Source organism: Dermochelys coriacea, chromosome 7 (genome assembly GCF_009764565.3).
Source record: "Dermochelys coriacea isolate rDerCor1 chromosome 7, rDerCor1.pri.v4, whole genome shotgun sequence".
Classification (NCBI taxonomy): Eukaryota; Metazoa; Chordata; order Testudines; family Dermochelyidae; genus Dermochelys; species Dermochelys coriacea.
In genome coordinates this window covers 33125643-33142484 of record NC_050074.1, presented here as the reverse complement: position 1 = coordinate 33142484, position 16842 = coordinate 33125643, and the positions used below count along the sequence as shown (strand labels likewise).

The window sequence follows — 16842 nt, the reverse complement described above, 5'->3', positions numbered from 1 at the left end:
AGCTCTGATCGAGGGGGGCACTCCCTCCCTGGCCTGGCCTCACCCAGAAGGGGGCGCTGTAGGCTCAGACAATCCAGGTCTCCCCATTCCTAGTGATTTCTCTCCTGCTGATAATGGGGATTGTGCCTCGGAAGCCAGCCTGCTTCCAGCCCAGCCCCTTTCTCCCTCGCCTCCCGTGGGGGACTCTGTCCCCGTGGTGGGGGCTGGGGGGAAGACCAGAGAGATATAGACACCTTCATTAGCTGCCAGCTCCCAGCCATGAGCATTATGTCTCTCATCAGATGCTGCCTTGTGTCAGCCGTGGGATAGTGGGGGGGCTGCCAGGGACTCTTCTCATCTCCCCTACAGTCTCCGTTTCCTCACCTGCCATTCCTGCCTCCTTCCCCAAGCCATGTCCCGAAAGGCTGGGGGAGCCAGGCCAATAACACCCGTCCCTGCCCCTTGCCCCCAGGGCCCAGCACCACGTGCACTGAGGACTCTTGCGCCAACCAGGGCGTCTGCCTGCAGCAGTGGGACGGCTACACGTGTGACTGCACCATGACCTCGTACGGTGGCCCCGTGTGCAACGACCGTGAGTTTTGTGGCATGGGAGAGGTGCATGCCTGCTGGGGGGGGGATGGGGAAGGATCCCGCAGGGGGAGCTGCATGCCAGAATGGGAGGAGGGAGAAGGATTGTGCTGGGGGGAGCTGTGTGTTGGGATGGAAGGAGGGGGAAGGATTGTGCTATGGGGGCCGCAAGCTGGGGGATTGCAGGGAGAAAGATGGGGCACTCACACTGTGGTTCTGCGAGTCTGGAGGATCAGAGGGACGGTGCTAGGACTGGAGGTGCCATGTGCCCAGCTAGGGGATGGGCAGGAGGAGGATGATCATACTGGGGGTGTCTTGAGCTGGGAGCATCAAGAGCCCAGAGGAGCATTCACATGGGGCAGTGGCTTTGGCCTGGCTGGGGACTGTGGTTTGACTGGTCTCTGGGGACACCACTGAACTAATAAAATTTGGGGGTGCCCAGGGCTGGTCTGTGGGTCTGGTTCATGGGCCCACATTGAGCCCATTGGCTGAGGTCCAGAAACTGGAAGGATACCAGGGGGTGGGTCTCTGTGCCAGGGCTGCTGCACAGGTTGTGTCAGAGTGTGGGCCGTGTTGGTGCCAGGGGCTTGTTGGCACTGTAGGACAGGTGAGCACTGTGGGCTCTGCCCTTGAGGCTGGGTCCTTGGTCTGGTTCAGCTCTGTGGGGTGGGTCCATGGTGCTGAATCTGTGGGTTAGTTAAGGCCTGTGGGGTGGATCGGCTGGGATGGGTCCATGGGGTTGGATCATGGTCTAGTTCAACTTTGTGGGGCAGGGTCCATGGTCTAGTTCAGCTCTGTGGGGCTGGATCCATATGTTGGCTCAGGGCTGTGGGACAGATCCATGGAGTGTGTGCGTTGGACAGTGAATTGAGTCCACGCCTCAGAGATACCTCCTGTGACGGCTTCTCAGCATTGCCCAGCAACTGGGCCCAGGGGACTGATCCATTCCCCTCAGGGACCCCCTCCCCCCAAGAAGATCCTGGCATGGGGCTGGGATCCAGGCTATGGGGAGGGACACCCAGCTTTGTTGGTGGTGTGGGGAACTCTGCCCACTGGTAATGGGGGTGGGAGATGTGTGAATGATTCTCATTGGCACTACATAGTGGGCACTGGAGTGTGGAGTGTCCTAGCTCTGCTCTTGGCCCAAGCCCATCACCAGGGCATATGACGAGCCCCCAGGAATTCCTGTCCTCTGTGTTGTCCTCTCCCTCTGTAATTCCCTCCTCCCCCGACGCCCTCTACACTGGGCTTTGCGCATCTATGTGAGAGGGGAAATATGTTCCTGGAGGGAAGGAGGGAGTGTAAAGGGGAGCCATCGAGGAGGAGTATGCGGGAGTGGGAGGTGGAGAGGGGGCAGTATGAGGCATGGGGGGAGGTGGAGGTGGATCGAGGAGGAGTATGAAGGAGTTGGGGGAGGCAGCATGGGGCATGGATGGAGAGGGTGGAAGGGGGAGGGGGTGGATAGAGGAGGAATATGAGGGAGTGCGGGGTGGAGAGGGGGCAGTATGGGGCATGGATGGAGGAGCAGGATGGAGGAGTGGTGGAGGGTGTGTTTGGGATGGATGGATAGGTAGAGGAGGGGTGTGTGAGGACATGCTGCAGAGCTGAGTCGCAGATCTGAATCCCACAATGTCCCAGTGCTATTGGGGGCCCTTTCTCATCCTGGCATCCATTTGTCCTCCCTCTGGCTAGTCTGTGCTGCTGACCCCCACCTGGGGGCCCCAGTGAGGGCTGAGGTTCCACCCCTGAGATGGATGGGGCGGCAGGCCTGATGTGACAGCCTCACTGGTGCTGGGCATGGGGTGTGAGGGGACAGGCTCCCTCAGCACTGCCAGCTGGATTAATGGGTCTACAGCGCAGGAGCTGCCCTAGCCATCGCTCACACATCATATGAGCTGAAGGCTCATTTATCTCTTCCCCCCCCCCCCACACACACCCCATTTTTAAATGGTCATTGTCTGGGCTTTGCTTTGGGGACGTTTCATCTCGGCACTGGCAGCCTCCATCGCCACCTGCTGGAAGAGGCTGGAGCTAGAGTAGCTGGGAGCTCCCCCCAGCCAGCGCTCCACCCCACTCCCTATGGTGCCCTGTGCTGGGAGAGGCTGGGACTGGAGTAGCTGGGAGCTCCCCCCAGCCAGCGCTCCACCCCACTCCCTATGGCGTCCCATGCTGGGGGAGGCTGGGGCTGGAGTAGCTGGGAGCTTGCCCCGCACTCTGTAGGAGGTGCTCTCTCTTCACAGTCAGTGCTGACCCCAGTTCCCCAATACAGCACTAAGGACTGCTGCACTGCAGTTTCCAGCTTTGACTGGCTGTAAAAACAACCTGACCACTTTGATCATTAAAGAACCACTGAGTAATTAAACTCTCTGCCCCATCCCAGAGGTGGCTGCACCCAGTGCCAGGTGAGGGATTCCTGTATAAACAGCCCCCCATGCCCCTCCCCAGAGGTGGGTGCATCTCCGCACTGGGCAAGGGATCCCTCTCATAAGAACCTTTTGAGATGCTGTAGAGCAGTTAGTCGCTTGTTGGTTATTTCAGGCACCTGTGTGACCCTGGGGCCGTGTGTTTGAGGGTTAGATACTTTGCCCCACCTGCCCCAATCTCCCTCTCACCTTCTCCTCTCCCTGGGCTCTGATCCCTAGGCCGAAGGAGAAGCTCTGCCCCCTTACCTCAAGCTGGTAGGCACTGATGGAACTGCATGTGTATTGGGGCTGACAGCCCCATCCATTTCAATGAGCCACAGACTGCCTATGGTACCCAAGGATTTGTTAAGGAGTCGCTTGGCTGGAGCCAGGCCAGCTTTGCTCTCTGTTCCCTGCACTGAAGAGGTGTCACAGATTCCTTTGCCCCCTCCCTCCCCTCCTCTGTTACATTGGCGTAAACAGCTGGCTCCTCCTTGTCCCATTCTGCTGCCTCTTTGCCAGGGGGTGGCCTGATCTAATCCAGCTCCGGAGGTTAGTTGCCTAGTGCCAGATGGGGACACCAGCTCATGGGCTGGTTCAGAGCTGCAAGGAAACATCCCAGGCAGCCAGGGGGCCAGTGGGAGATGAGCTTCTCTGTTGCCCCGAGAAAGGATGGAGGGTTTATGGGGGAGGGTGGGGGAAGGTGTGCTGCCAATACCCGAGTAGAAGCAGTGTCGGGGGGAGATGCAGGGCACTGGGTAAGAGAATCAGGGCCCAAACCATCAACTGTGGACCAAGGTGATGTTGGATCTTTCTCTATTTAACCCATTGTAAATCTGGAGCAAGTCCCTGCATTGGATCAGAATCCAGCCCTGGCCCCAGTGCGGTCAGTGGGTGACTCTGGATTGACCCTGGGAAGCTGAGGTCAGAATCTGGCCCGGGTCCCGGCCCCATTGCAGTCAGTGGGTGACTCTGGATTGACCCCAGGGAGCTGGGTGTAGAATCTGGCCCTGATCACACTTACTGCCCTCATAGGAAATCCCTCCAACTGCCAATGGATCTCTGCTCTCACATGGGGCTGGGCTAGGAAACCAGCTGGTAATGGGGCAGCAAGTAGGAGAGAGCCATTAGTGAGCTCCCTGTCACTGCAAGCATTGGCCTCCCTACTCCAGCAGCCCTGGCTCTGCAAACATCTCTCGGGTGACCTGTGCTTGCAGGCTCCAGCTGCTGCCTTGGAGCATATCAGCAGCTGCAGGGACCATCCGTGCAGGGATTGCTCCCCCATAACGACATGTGGAGCACGGGGCTGTTGAACAGCAGCAGGGTAGTATGAGAAGGGGTATGGAACTGCTGTCAGTGGGGCTTGGCTAGGGCAGGAAGGGTTAACGCCCCAACTCCATGGAGAGAAACAGGCCAGGGGATGCTTAAACCTCAGTTACACCTCTTCTGACTTCACATACCTTTGGTACCTTTGGTAACGCAGCGCCGCTAGCTCCGTACTGGAGTCAGCACTGACTGCCTGGGGAGAGCCTCCCCGCAGCACCGCAGCCCTACCACACAGGGGCCATTGGGGCCGGCACTGACTGCCTGGGGAGAGCCCCCCCCCCCCCCGCAGCACCACAGCCCTACCACGCAGGGGCTATTGAGGCCGGCACTGACTGCCTGGGGAGAGCCCCCCCCGCAGCACCGCAGCCCTACCACGTAGAGGCAATTGGGGCCAGCACTGACTACAGGGGGAGAGTGTCCTGGTGAGCCTTCAGCCTGCTCCCTGTGGCACGGTGCCCCTAGCACCACATGAGGACATGGGGGCCAGCACTTACTGCAAGGAGAGAGTGCCTATCCCTGAGCTCTTGCCCGACCCCATGGGTTTGGTCTTCCATACAAGCACTGGTGAGATGGGATCAGCCCCAAACGTAACTGTTTAGATGGCTCTGGCCTCACCCACAGCACCCTCACGAAATCCCTGTGACACTGGAGTCATGTCACTGAGGTCACCTCTAACCCTGAGTCCTGGACAGTATGAATAGCTCCCCCAGACCCACTGGGTTGGCACATCCTCCCCTTGGGCCTAGGTGAACCCTAACCTGGCACACAGTGCACACCTGGCACAAACACTGAGGAAGAGTTGTCCCCTCCAGCAGGGGGCAGCAGGCGCACGCATGGGCGCACACATGCGAATGCTCTCTCTCTCTCTGAGCAGGGTTCATTCCCTCCACCAGGGGGCAGCACACAGCCACTCCTGCAGCCCTCAGCCTCCCAGCTGCTTGCAAATGTCATGACTGGTTGAGATGCTGGAGTCCTATCACCTGTTTCCCTGTGCTCTGTTCCTTCCAGAATGGGGGCAGGCGAGCAGACAGGGGTAGTTGTAGTTGTCCCCAGGGGCAAGATCCCCCTCCCTTGCATGTCTCCCTCTTGTAGAGATCAACCCCCATGCTGATAAATCTTCTTCTGGGATCATGACATGGCTCATTAGGAGCTGATGGTGAGTCAGGACTCTGGGGTTCTGTTCCCTGCTCTGAGAGGGGAAGGGAGTCTAGTGGTTAGAGCAGGGGGGCTGGGAGTTCCTTTCGGTGTCTGTGTGCGAGGGGAAGTTGGTTGTGGGGGAGTCCCTTGATTCCTTGTTGCTTTGAGATCCTCTGATGTCAGGTTTTGTGTGTCTGTCCATCCCTACCCAGCTCTCCCATGCACTGTTCTCTTTCTCTCCCCCGCCTCCCCCTGCCCCGGCAGTGAGCACAGGCCAGGGCCCTGAGCCATGTCCCTGGTGCTGTAAACAGGGCCATTTCCCAGCTGGGCTGTATTTTTCAACCTGCTCTGTAAATCTGGGCCCAGCCATTAATGCTCTCCTGCTTGATTTACAGCCAGTCCCTCTGCCTCGCTTGCTGCACTGCGCGCCTGGAGACCTGCTGGTTTCTGGGGAGGAGGAGGAGGAGATGGGGGCATACTGGGTAGAGCAGGGGGCTGGGAGCCCTGCTCCTGGGTTCTGTCCCTGGCTCTGGGAGGGGAGTGGTGTCTAGTAGGTAGAGCAGGGGGCTGAGAACCTGGGTTGTATGGGGTGATTCTGTACTGGTCTGTGTTCCAGGAGAATGGATGAAGGGCTGCTCTCTGCCTCTCCCCTCCGTGTGTCAGGCCCTGTCCTGGGCAGTGGAGTGATTTGCAGGGGCAGATCAATGGTGGACCCTGGCCGTGTCAGGATGTGAGCACCCTAACCCTGGGCAAACCCTGAGCTGCCAGCTGGGAGCCCTGAGTCAGCAGCCTGGCTGTGTGTGTGTCCCAGCCCTCATGGCTTACTCACTGCAGGCTGGCCGTGGTCTCGGCTTGCTGCCCCCGCCCTGCCTGCAGCTGTGCTTGCTCTACCAAGAGCAGAGCTGCTGATGTGCCAGGAAAGCAGAGAGGGGGCTGCAGGCACAGTGGGACATGGCACCTGCGGAGTATGTGGCACGGGGGAGCTCCCAGCTACTGCAGTCCCAGCCTCTGCAAGCAGCAGATGCCGTAAGGAGTGGGGCAGGATGGTTTCTGTGGCCCTGTGGGTTTAGGAAGGCTGGGGGGTTGAGTTCTATGGGGCTGGGTGGGGACACGGTGGGTTCTGTGGGGCTGGGGCTTGGGCTGGGGGATGCTTCAGGAAGCCAATTAGCCCAACTCTACATCCTCCCCTTTAATCTCTGCATTCGTGCCCCTGTGAGCACCAGGGGCTCTGGTAGGAGTGAATGGCCAGTTGCTCTGGCTAAGCAGAAGCAACAAACTCATGGGAGGCTTCTTAAGAGGCATCTGGGACCAGGGGACTCTCCCCACAGGAGGTGGGATCACGGGGCTTGGGTGGATCCCAAGGATGGGGCAGAGGGGCAGCTTCCCCCAAGCTGGTTCAGTGCCTTGTGGCTGCAGGGCCTGCGTCTGATCTGCCCTTCGACCAAAGAGGATCAGGCAAAGTCAGTGCTTGGCTGGGAGATCTCCAAGGGCCTGTGGAGTCTCTCTGCTGGGTTGGTGTGACACTGGCAGGTGCTGTGCTGCAGCAAGTGGTGCAGGGAACCAGCTGGGGGCTCAGTAGGGATGCTGTGGGCCTAGGAGCTGGGGGCTTAGGAGTCCTGACTCCCAGCTTCCTCTGCTCGCACACCAAGCCCCAACCTTCCCAGAGCTGGGGATAGAAACCAGGAGTTCTGACTCCCAGCCTCCTGCTCTAACCACTAGGCCCCATTCTCCTCCCTGAGCTAGGATAGAACCTACCAGTGTTAGGGTCAGAGACAGAGAGTAGGTGCTCTTTCACTGGAGAGAGATGCCTGGGCCCGTGGGAGAGCATGGGTTAGGTGGCACCCCGCCCACCCCCAACATCCAGAGCATGAGATGAGTTGTGCAGGCCTCAGCACTGTCCCTTGCGTGGTGGGCATCCCCTGTCGCCAGCAGGGAGTCTGGTAATCAGGCCAAGGAGATCTCTTCCCCTGCCCTACTGTTTCTGTCCTGGGGCACATAGAGCTGACTGGCTGCCCTGGCACACAGGGCTACAAGCTGGCACCCAGCACCGCTAATGGCAGTTGTGTGTGAGGGAGGCCTGGTCTCTGGCCACCTCTGTTTGGCCCCTGTTGCTGTGCCATTCATCAACAGCCCCATTAGTTGCTAATGGGGGTCGGGGACATGGACCTTCCCCAGTAATTATTGCCCCCCTCGCTCTGCCAGGAGCCGTGATGCCAGCGCTGCCTTTCATTATTCACCTGGAAGGAGAGAGGCAGGAGCTGCTTCCTGTTACACCTGCAGGGACAGAGCTGCCCTGCAGCGCCTCCTGCTGGGACTGGGGTAGCCAGGAGATCCCCCTGAAGCCAGGCTCTCCTCCCCTACTGCCCATGGTGCTACAGTTAGCACTCCTGCCTCACTTCCCATGGCGCCCCCTGCTGGGAGAGGCCAGGGCTGGAGTAGCCAGGAGCTCCCCCTACAGCCAGCACTCTGCCCCACATCTCAGCACTGGGGAGGGATTCCTGTGTAAACAGCCATGTGCCCCACCCCAGACGTAGCTGTATCTTGGCGGCAGGTATGTACAAGGTGCTTTGCGATGAAATACACCAGGAAGCTGCTAGTGGGTAGAGTCCCTGACAGCTGGCTCTTCTGTGTCCCCCAATAGAGGTTTGGGGTTGGGTTGCTATCTCCACCAGACCTGCTGGGCTCTCTAACCCCCTGTGCCCAGGGAGAGGGGAGATAAGGAGCTCTTGGAGGGTACATTTACAACACCCCAGGGGAAATCAACACAGCTGCGAACTCCCCTGGCTTTGGAGTACACGTAACCCTCCTGTGTGGAATGGGGCCCCCACTGGGTCAGGGAGGGGGGCTTTGGGGGAGAGGAGTGATATTAAAACATGGCATGGAATTAACATGCAGACAGCATACTGGAGTTTGTGAGCCAGCCCCAGGATTGGAAAGCCTGGGTCCTAGGTGAAGTGTTGCTCTTCATTAGAGTCACCACTCTGGGTGGGGTTGGCCAGCCACTGCCCCTTGTGTCTGCAGGGGGTGGAGTGGGGAGCCCAGGGCTGGGGCAGTGGAAGCCCCAACCTGAATAGCTGAGCTGGAGATTTGGTAACCACCATGTCATGGTAATCCTGTGGCAGACAGGACTGGGCCACTCACAGCTCACTTTGGGGTTGGTTTAATTTGTGTTACTAACTAAAACCAGGAGCTCCTCCCAGAGCCGGCACTCCTGTCCTACTCGGTACAGTGTCCCCTGCTGGGAGAGGCCAGGGCTGGAGTAGCTGGTTCTCCCCCCACAGCCAGCTCCTGCCCTGCTCCCCACAGCACCCCCGGCTGGCAGAAGTGGGAGCTGTGGGGCTGCCCATGCTATATATTCCTCACTCCATTGCAGAGCAGGGCTCTGTGCTGATCACCCCCATGCTAGATTACACAGAAGGGCTGCCTTGGGGGCCAGTATCTTCTGCGCCTTAGATTTCTGCACAGTCACTTGGTTCCTGCCTTGCCAGGCCAGGGCGGAGCAGGGTGTTGGGCTCCGTGTCATACCCCCAGCTGGAGTCAAGCGGCTCTGATGCGCTGGCAACGGAGCGGGTATGGGCCATGTCAACATCTGGCAGGAAACAGCTGGACCCTGCTAATTGTTTTTCCTCTTTGCCTCAAAAATTAGTTATATGGATTCAGCAGTGGGAGCCTCACCCGCTGTGGGGGAAAAGGGGGCACAAGCAGGGGCTGCTGAACTCTCCACCCCCAGGCAGCCAGGCAGGAATAGAACCCAGCATCCTGGCTCCTGGGCTGTTCCCCTCCCCTGCAAGGGGGCAGATCACCTCCTACAATCCATTTCTCCCCCTGTATCTGCTAAGATCCCTGTGTGCCCATCCCCTTGGTATCTGATGCCCCAGGCACTTGGCTCCCATCATTGCCTGATTCATGTCACACTTCGGGTGCACTGTTGCTCACACTCCTCTCTGTGAGGGGGAGTTGATGGCAGCACAAGGCACTCAGGGCGGCTGCAGGTGTGAATTGTGCACTGTGATGAGGCGCTGATGCTAGAGTTACTAGGAAAGTGGGGAAGAGAGGTACTTGGGAGAAGGGTGGGGAGAACCTGCGTCAGTCTGTGGGGGGCACAATAGATCCAGCCACTCCCAGAGCAAGAGATAGAACCCAGGAGTCCTGGTTCCCAGCCCCCCTGCTCTAACACAGATCCCCCTTCCAGTCCAGTGCCTTAACCACAAGAGCATCCTTGCTGGTTGGTTGGCCTCAGGGTGGGGGAACTGGGTGGCTCAGGGCGGCAGGGAATGGGACCGTTCTCCTTTAGGGGGCACCGGCTCCAATTCAACCCCATCGTGGAGGGCTGGATGGGGAATGGGACATGTAGTCTTTCCCTCTATGGGGTGCTGGCTTCGATCCAACCTGATTGTGGAGGGACGGATGGGGAATTGGGCCTTCCCCCTCTGGGGGCCTTTGGCTCTAAGCCTGCCCAACAGCAGGACACTGATTGGCTCAGAGGGTGGGGAATGGGTTACGGGGGCTTTCCCCTATAGGGGGCACCAGTCCCAATCCAGTGTTGGTATGTAGCCCATCCATGTAGTGAGTTTGGCAGCTCTCAGCACAGTTCCCCGCAGGGCAGGCTCCCGGGGGCCCGAGACCACCAGTGACGGGCAGTGGGAGCTGAGACTGAGGCTGGGAGCTGGTGCTGCCCTGGACGGCAGCGCTGCTAGTCAGACGGACAGGGACAGGTGCCCAGACGAATGCCCAGGTGGGAGTGCCACTGCTCGCCCTGTTGCTCATTTCCACATGCCTCCTTTCCCTGCATTCCCTCCTTCCTTTGTCTGCTGCTCTCTGTCCCACCCACCCCCATCCCTCTCAGCTCTCTCTGATTATCTCCCTGCGTCAGCCCCTCAGTGTCAGCCAGGATTGGGGGAGATTAGCAAACCATTCGGGGATATTAACGTTTCATTTCTCAGTTGATACGGGCTGGAGGGGAGTGGGGAGCACTGGGCAAGGGAGGAGTGCTGCGGGTGAGCAAGTGCTGGTCAAGGGGAAATGGGATTTCGGGACTGGAGCGCACTGCCATGCAGGTTCCTCATGGTGTTTGGTATTCTAATGGAGTGTCGCTCTGTGTAATTGTGTATGTCCCCGTGTCAGTGCAGGGGACACAATGGCAGGAGCAAAGAACTTTCGTGAGGGTAATAAATTGGAACAATTTGTGTGTGAGCCATGTGGGGGATTAAACACAGAGAGAGGAGACAGGGAAAGAGAGCGCTATTCCAGAGCTGGGGATAGAACCCAGGAGTTCTGGCTCCCAGCCTTCCCCCCTGCTTAACTGGGGTTGGGAGCCAGGACACCTGGGTTCTATCCTCAGCACTGGGAGGGAAGTAGGATCTAGGGGGTGAGAGCAGGGGGATCTGGGAGCCAGGACTTCTGGGTTCTAGCCACAGCACTGGGTAGAGAGTGGGGTCTAGGAGTTAAAGCAGGAGGAGCTGGACTGTGTTCCTGGCTCTTCCCCATACCTGCTGTGTGACTTCTTGAAAGTCATTTTCCTTCTGTGTCTATACCAGAGAAGACTTGAGCGGAGCTACGGTTTTCAATGTGAGCTAAAATGTGTGTGCAGAGGCAGATTGCCTTGGAAATTGGTGTCCCACTTCTGGGGCAGGGCTAGAGTAAATGGGGCCGATTTGGGGCTATTTGGTCCAGGAGTTTCCAAGAGAGGCCCCGCTCCCTCAGCACTGGAGCAGTGTGTTATATTTGTGCTGAACTGGGCATCACTTAGACTATAAGTCTGTGGGACAGGGACCGTCTGTGCCATGGGGCACGTCTACATTGGGGGTGTGCAGTGATAGACAAAGGCCCCCAGGCATTTCTCAGCGGGGGAGTACTGAGACTAAATCACCAGGAACTGGAGGAAAAAAGGGCATGTGGTGGTAGCACAAGAGTGGAAGGTAGAACCTAGGAGTCTGGGGCTGTTATCCCAGTGTCCCCCTCCCTGACAGCGCCCCTGCAGTCTGGGTAGAAGATTCTTCCCTGCTTGGAGTGGGGTTGAGCTCATGCCTCCTTGCGAAGCCCGTGCACGTTGTGTGGCTGCTAACCCTTTCCTTCCAGCAAAAGCGAGACCCACGTTCACCCAAAGGGGACCCTGCCCCACAAGCGTGGGCTGGGATTCCCTGGGAGATGCCTTTTACCAGCCCCAGGCGCAGCATAAGAGCACGTCAGGGTTAGGGCTAGGAATGGGATGGGGGGGCGGAGGGAGCTGAGGAACTAGCCCCTAGCTATGTAGTGCCCCAGCCAGCCAGCCATCCCTATAGCCCTCTCTCGCTCTATCTAATTACCTAACGAGATCCTCGCCCGCCCTTCCCCCTCTGGGATCTCAGCCCCAGACACCCGCTGTGCCCACTCAGCCTGGGGCACAGAGCAGCCAAGAGCGGTGCTGGAGCCCGAGAAGGCCCGGATGTCTTCAGAGCTAATGTGATCATTGAGTCCTAGATCTGGGAGGGCTAAAGTAGCCAGTGGGTGAGGGAAGATAAACCTCATGCTCCAGCACTTAGCCAAACCTCTCTCTGCTGGGATCAGGAGGGAGCTGCCCCAGGGCAGGGGCCAGGTTCTTATTGCTGCAGTGTTCCTGGCACTGGCCTCTGAAGCGGTTGGCACTTGGATATCTGGGCTGGATGGGCTCCTGATGTGATCTGGGGTGGCAGTTCCTTTCCCCTCAGCCTGTGGCAGTGCCCCGCTATCGTGGCTTTGTCAGGCTATTAGCTTTGCAGTCTCCCCTGCATTACTGATACTACCACAGCCACCCCCAGAGGAAACTGCAGCTTCTATATCAGCTCAGCTTAGCTTTGGATTCTCAGGTGTTGACTGAATAATGGCAGACTGGAAGAAGGTTACATGAGGCAGAGCCTAGGGGGGCGCTGTCTTGGCACCAGAGTGGGAGTCAGGACTCCTGGGGTCTGTCCCCAGCTCAGGGAGGGGAGTGGGGTCTAGTGAATTTGAGCGAGTCAGGCAGTTGGGAGATCTCGGGTTGGGGCTCTGTTGTGCCAAGCTCCGTGCATGCACAGGAGAGACGCTTCCTGCCCCAAAGAGCTCATAGGATGAATAAATGATGGTTGGGAGGGGAAATGACCATACAGCACTTCAGTGGCAGAGAAGGAAGTAGATCCCAGGAGTCCTGACTCCCAGTCCCCCCACTCTAATCACTAGACCTCCCTCCGCCCCCCAGAGCAGGAAACAGAACTCAGGAGTCCTGGTTGCTCTCCTTTAGCGCCTGCAGCCCCATGTCCTGCCCGCATCACGCTGGTGACTGGCATCTCTCAAAACTCCCCCCAGGCCGAGTATTGGAATTTGCCTCGTAGATTGTGACTGCAGCGCGAGTTCAGTTGTCTCGGGGTGCTCACTTTGAGCTCGATTCCACTTTGGTTCCTGCCCGCCCCCAGATGGACGCCCACCCCGTCTGTCATTCTATCCATCTCCTCATATTTATAGCTCGCAAACAGCTCGTGCTGGCTGCCAGAGCTTGGTGTGTGGCAAACATGCAGCATGGGGGGGACACAACATGTGACTCCTCCAACTCCCGCCAGGGGCTTCTGACCCCTTGCCTTTACCAGAGCTGGGAGTGGAACCCGGGAGTCCTGGCTCCCAGTCCCCCCCTGCCCCCCGCGAACCCACAAAACTCCCCTCCCCTCTGAGAGCTGGGAATGGAACCCAGGAGTTCTAGCTCCCAGCCCCCACATCCCACCCCAGAAATAACTCAGTAGGCCCCATTCCCATCCTAGAGCTGGAGACAGAGCCTAGGAGTCCGGACCCGCCTGACCACCCACCCACCCTGTCCTCAGCATCTGTTACTTTGATCCTGGAAAGTGGCAGTAGCACCTTGCTGCCCCCATCCTCCCTGTGCAAACCCTCCTCAGGGAGGCTCCATTGTGTTACCAAGGCCCATTTCGGGGCAGGAGGGGAAGCATGGAGTGGTGCATGTCGATGGGTTTGTATAGTATCAGGATTACATGTGTGGAGGCAAGGGCAGTTGCGTAGCTTGGATCCCAGATGTGTGTGCCAGGATTGTGTGTGTTGTGGGGTTGTGTGGCAGGATTGTGTTTATGGAGGGGTTGTGTAGCAGGGAGTGGGGTTGTTTGTGTATCTGTTGGGGTTGTATATTTAGAATGTGTGTTGGTATGGAGTTGTGTAGTGTGAGAATGTTGGGGTTATGTAGAGGGAGCAGGCTGTGTTAGGGTTGTGTAGGTTTCAGAGTAGCAGCCGTGTTAGTCTGTATTCGCAAAAAGAAAAGGAGTACTTGTGGCACCTTGGAGACTAACAAATTTATTAGAGCATAAGCTTTCGTGAGCTACAACTCACTTCATCGGATGCATTTGGACTTGTGGTTGTGTAGTGTATCAGGATTGTGTAGAGGGAGTGGAGTGGAGTGTGTCGGGGTCGTGCAGAGGAATCAGGGTGTGTTGGGGTTGTGTAGTGTATCGGTGTTGTGTAGAGTAAGGTGACCAGCTGTCCCGATTTTATAGGGACAGTCCTGATATTTGGGGCTTTGTCTTATATGGGCTTCTATTGCCCCCCACCCTGTCCTGATTTTTCACACTTGCTCTCTGGTCAACCTAGAGTAGGGGGAGCGGGCTGTGTCAGGGTCGTGTGGGGGAGTGGGAGTGTTGGGGCTGAGTAGGAGAAGCGGGGTGCATCAGAGCCGGGTAGGGGGAGCAGGGTGCATTGGGGCCAGGAAAGGGGAGTGGGGCAAGTCGGGGTCGTGTAGAGGACTAGGACACGTCAGGGCCGGGAAGGGGGAATGGGGCACGTTGAGGCCAGGAAGGGAGAGTGGGGCATCTCGGGGTTGTGTAGAGGTAACATGGTGCGTCAGAGCCGGGAAGGGAGAGTGGGGCGTCTAGGGGCCGGGTAGAGGTAACACAGCACGTTGGGGCCGGGAAGGGGGAGTGGGGCACGTCAGGGCCAGGAAGGGGGAGTCTTGGGGTCGTGTAGAGGTAACATGGCGCGTCGGGGCCGGGAAGGGGGAGCGGGGCCCGTCGGGGCCAGGTAAAGGTAACACAGCGTGTCAGAGCCGGGAAAGGGGACTGGGGCATATCAGGGTCGGGAAAGGGGAATGGGGTGCATCAGGGTCGTGTAGCAGGAATGAGGCGTATCGGGGCCATGGAGGGGGAGCAGGGTGTGTCGGAGTCATGTAGCATTTCAGGATTGTATAGAGTGGGGTCCTGGTGTGACGTAGCGGTGGGACCCCGGGAGCTCATTGTAGTACTTTATGGGGTCAGGAGCCCTGAGTGCTGTGTTGGTGGACCCAACACTAGCTGCAAGGGGAAAGCTCCCCCGATGAGGCCCAACCCTGCTTCCTGCAGTGCCATGGGTCAGAGTCCTTTCCATGGCTGTGTCCAACTCAAGCACTGGCTCGCCCTGGCCCTGCTCAGCCCACCACGGGAGCAGTGACCGTGAGGACAGCCATGCATTCGGGGTGCAGGGAGACGGCTGCATCGGGTGGAAACAGCCAGCTGGGAAATATTTCTTGTTGGTTTAGCTGTGCTGCCCATGAGCAGCAGGGCTGACTGCCCCCTCCCGGCCCTGGTGGGAGTGGGGGGCTAATGCTGGGGCCATGGGCTTTGTCCTCCTGGCCTCGGGCAGACATGGAATGAGTTTGAGAAGCCTCAGACAGCTGGTTCTTGTCACAGAACTGTAGCGCGGCTTGTCTTGGTGCTCTGGGGGTAGAGGGACCTTGGGCAGGGTGTGGAATCCAGGACTGGGCTAGCCGGGGGCTGGATTGGGATTGAGGGGCACCAGCAGAACAGGGCTAGGGATGTTGGCCCCCTTGGGCACCCCTGTTACACCTATCCTGCCATGGCCCCTTGCCCAGTACCCCCATGTACAGTGGTCCCCAAACTTTTCATAGTCACGCCCCCCCTTACTGCTGTCCATGTCCCCCTCCTCCTGGAGCCGGGGCTGGGAGTGGGGCTGCAGCTCCCCGGCAGGGGGACGGGACATGGACACGGGTTAGGGGACTGAGGCTGGGGCCAGAGCTTGGAGTGGGGCCAGAGCAGGGCTGGGTGGTGCTCCCTTACCGCCCTTTGTGGGGGCTGGCCTGGCCCCACCATGCCTCCCTGAATGTTTCTCTGCCCAGTTTGGGGACCTCTGCCCTAATACCTTACATCCACCTGCCCCTCCCTCTGCTTCTCCGCCCCCTCCCCATCTGCCGCTTTTGCTGATAAATCCCCACCCCCTTAGCCCACCCTCCCCTGTCTCCCCTGAGCGCTGGCGTCTCTCCCCCCTCCTGGCCCAGCTGAGTGGGGGGGTGACATCATGTCAGGATGAGCTCATCACTGGTGATTTACCACCGCCGGGCTGGTGAGCTCAGCTGCCTTCATTAGGGAGAGGTAGTGAGCAGGTGGTAGGCCTGCCATCCCTCTCCCCGCCCAGCCAACCTGGACCCTGCACATACTCTGACATGGCACCACAGGGAGTGAAGGACAGAGTCCCAGCTGGGGGCATTGCCATAGGGATGTTCACAGCACTGGAGTCCCAGGTGGGATGTGAAAGGACCCTCCTTCCTAGGCATTTCATCTGACATTTCCATTGGCCATTCCCAGCAGGGGGCGCTGTAGGGAGCGGGGCAGGTGTGCTGGCTTGGGGGGGAAGCTCCCGGGGAGGGCTGGCAGCAGGGATGGCTGGCAAATAGAAAACAGCTCCCACCTCTAGCTGGGGGGGTGGGCTGCTGGCGGACAAGGGTGTGTTGGATGGGAGGGAGAGGGGGGATAATCTAACCACTCCAGGTCTTGGTTATTTTGCAGAAAGCTTGTTCCCCCTGCCTCAGCCAGTGCACCCCTCCCCACCCCCAAGAAGAGGCTTGATCCCCCTCGTGCTCCCCAACCATGAAACCCAGCCCTTCCCGCAATGCTGAGTCCCCCAGTGTGCCACATATTTTCACCCCTCCCCTGCTGCTGAGTGCCCCATACGCCAACCCTCCTTCCATATGTACATCCCCCTTCCCAAAACGTAGAGGGATTACACTCGCAGTGAGTGGGCTGTGTGTGTGGTGGAGGGGTACATTGGTGGGGGGCTGTGTGCACTAAGGGGTATATTGGCAGTGGGGGGCTGCGTGAGGTGGTCAGGAAGGGAGTACATTGGTGGTGGGGGTACATTGATAGGAAGCTGTGTGTACTAAGGGGGGTACATTGGCAGGAGTACATTGGTGGTGGGGGGTGCACTGGCAGGGGGCTAAGTGTACTAAGGGGTACATTGGCGATGGGGGATGCACTGGCAGGGGGCTGTGTTTACTAAGGGGGGTACATTGGCGGTGGGGGTGCACTGGTGGGGAGGGCTGTGTGTACTAAGGGGGTACATTGGTGGGGGGCTGTGTACTGAGAGGGGTACATTGGTGGTGGGGGGTGTACTGGCGGGGGACTGTGTGTACTAAGGCGGGTGCATTGGTGGGGGG

The 16842-nt window shown here is 58.7% G+C and overlaps 1 protein-coding gene across 1 annotated transcript in view; it reads left to right on the top strand.

Annotated features, from left to right (window-relative positions):
- NRXN2 (neurexin 2) overlaps nucleotides 1-16842 on the top strand; it is a 285310-nt gene that overhangs the window by 146556 nt on the left and 121912 nt on the right. The window contains 1 exon segment of the mRNA XM_043518686.1: nucleotides 452-571. Within this exon segment, the coding sequence (XP_043374621.1) occupies nucleotides 452-571 (120 nt within the window).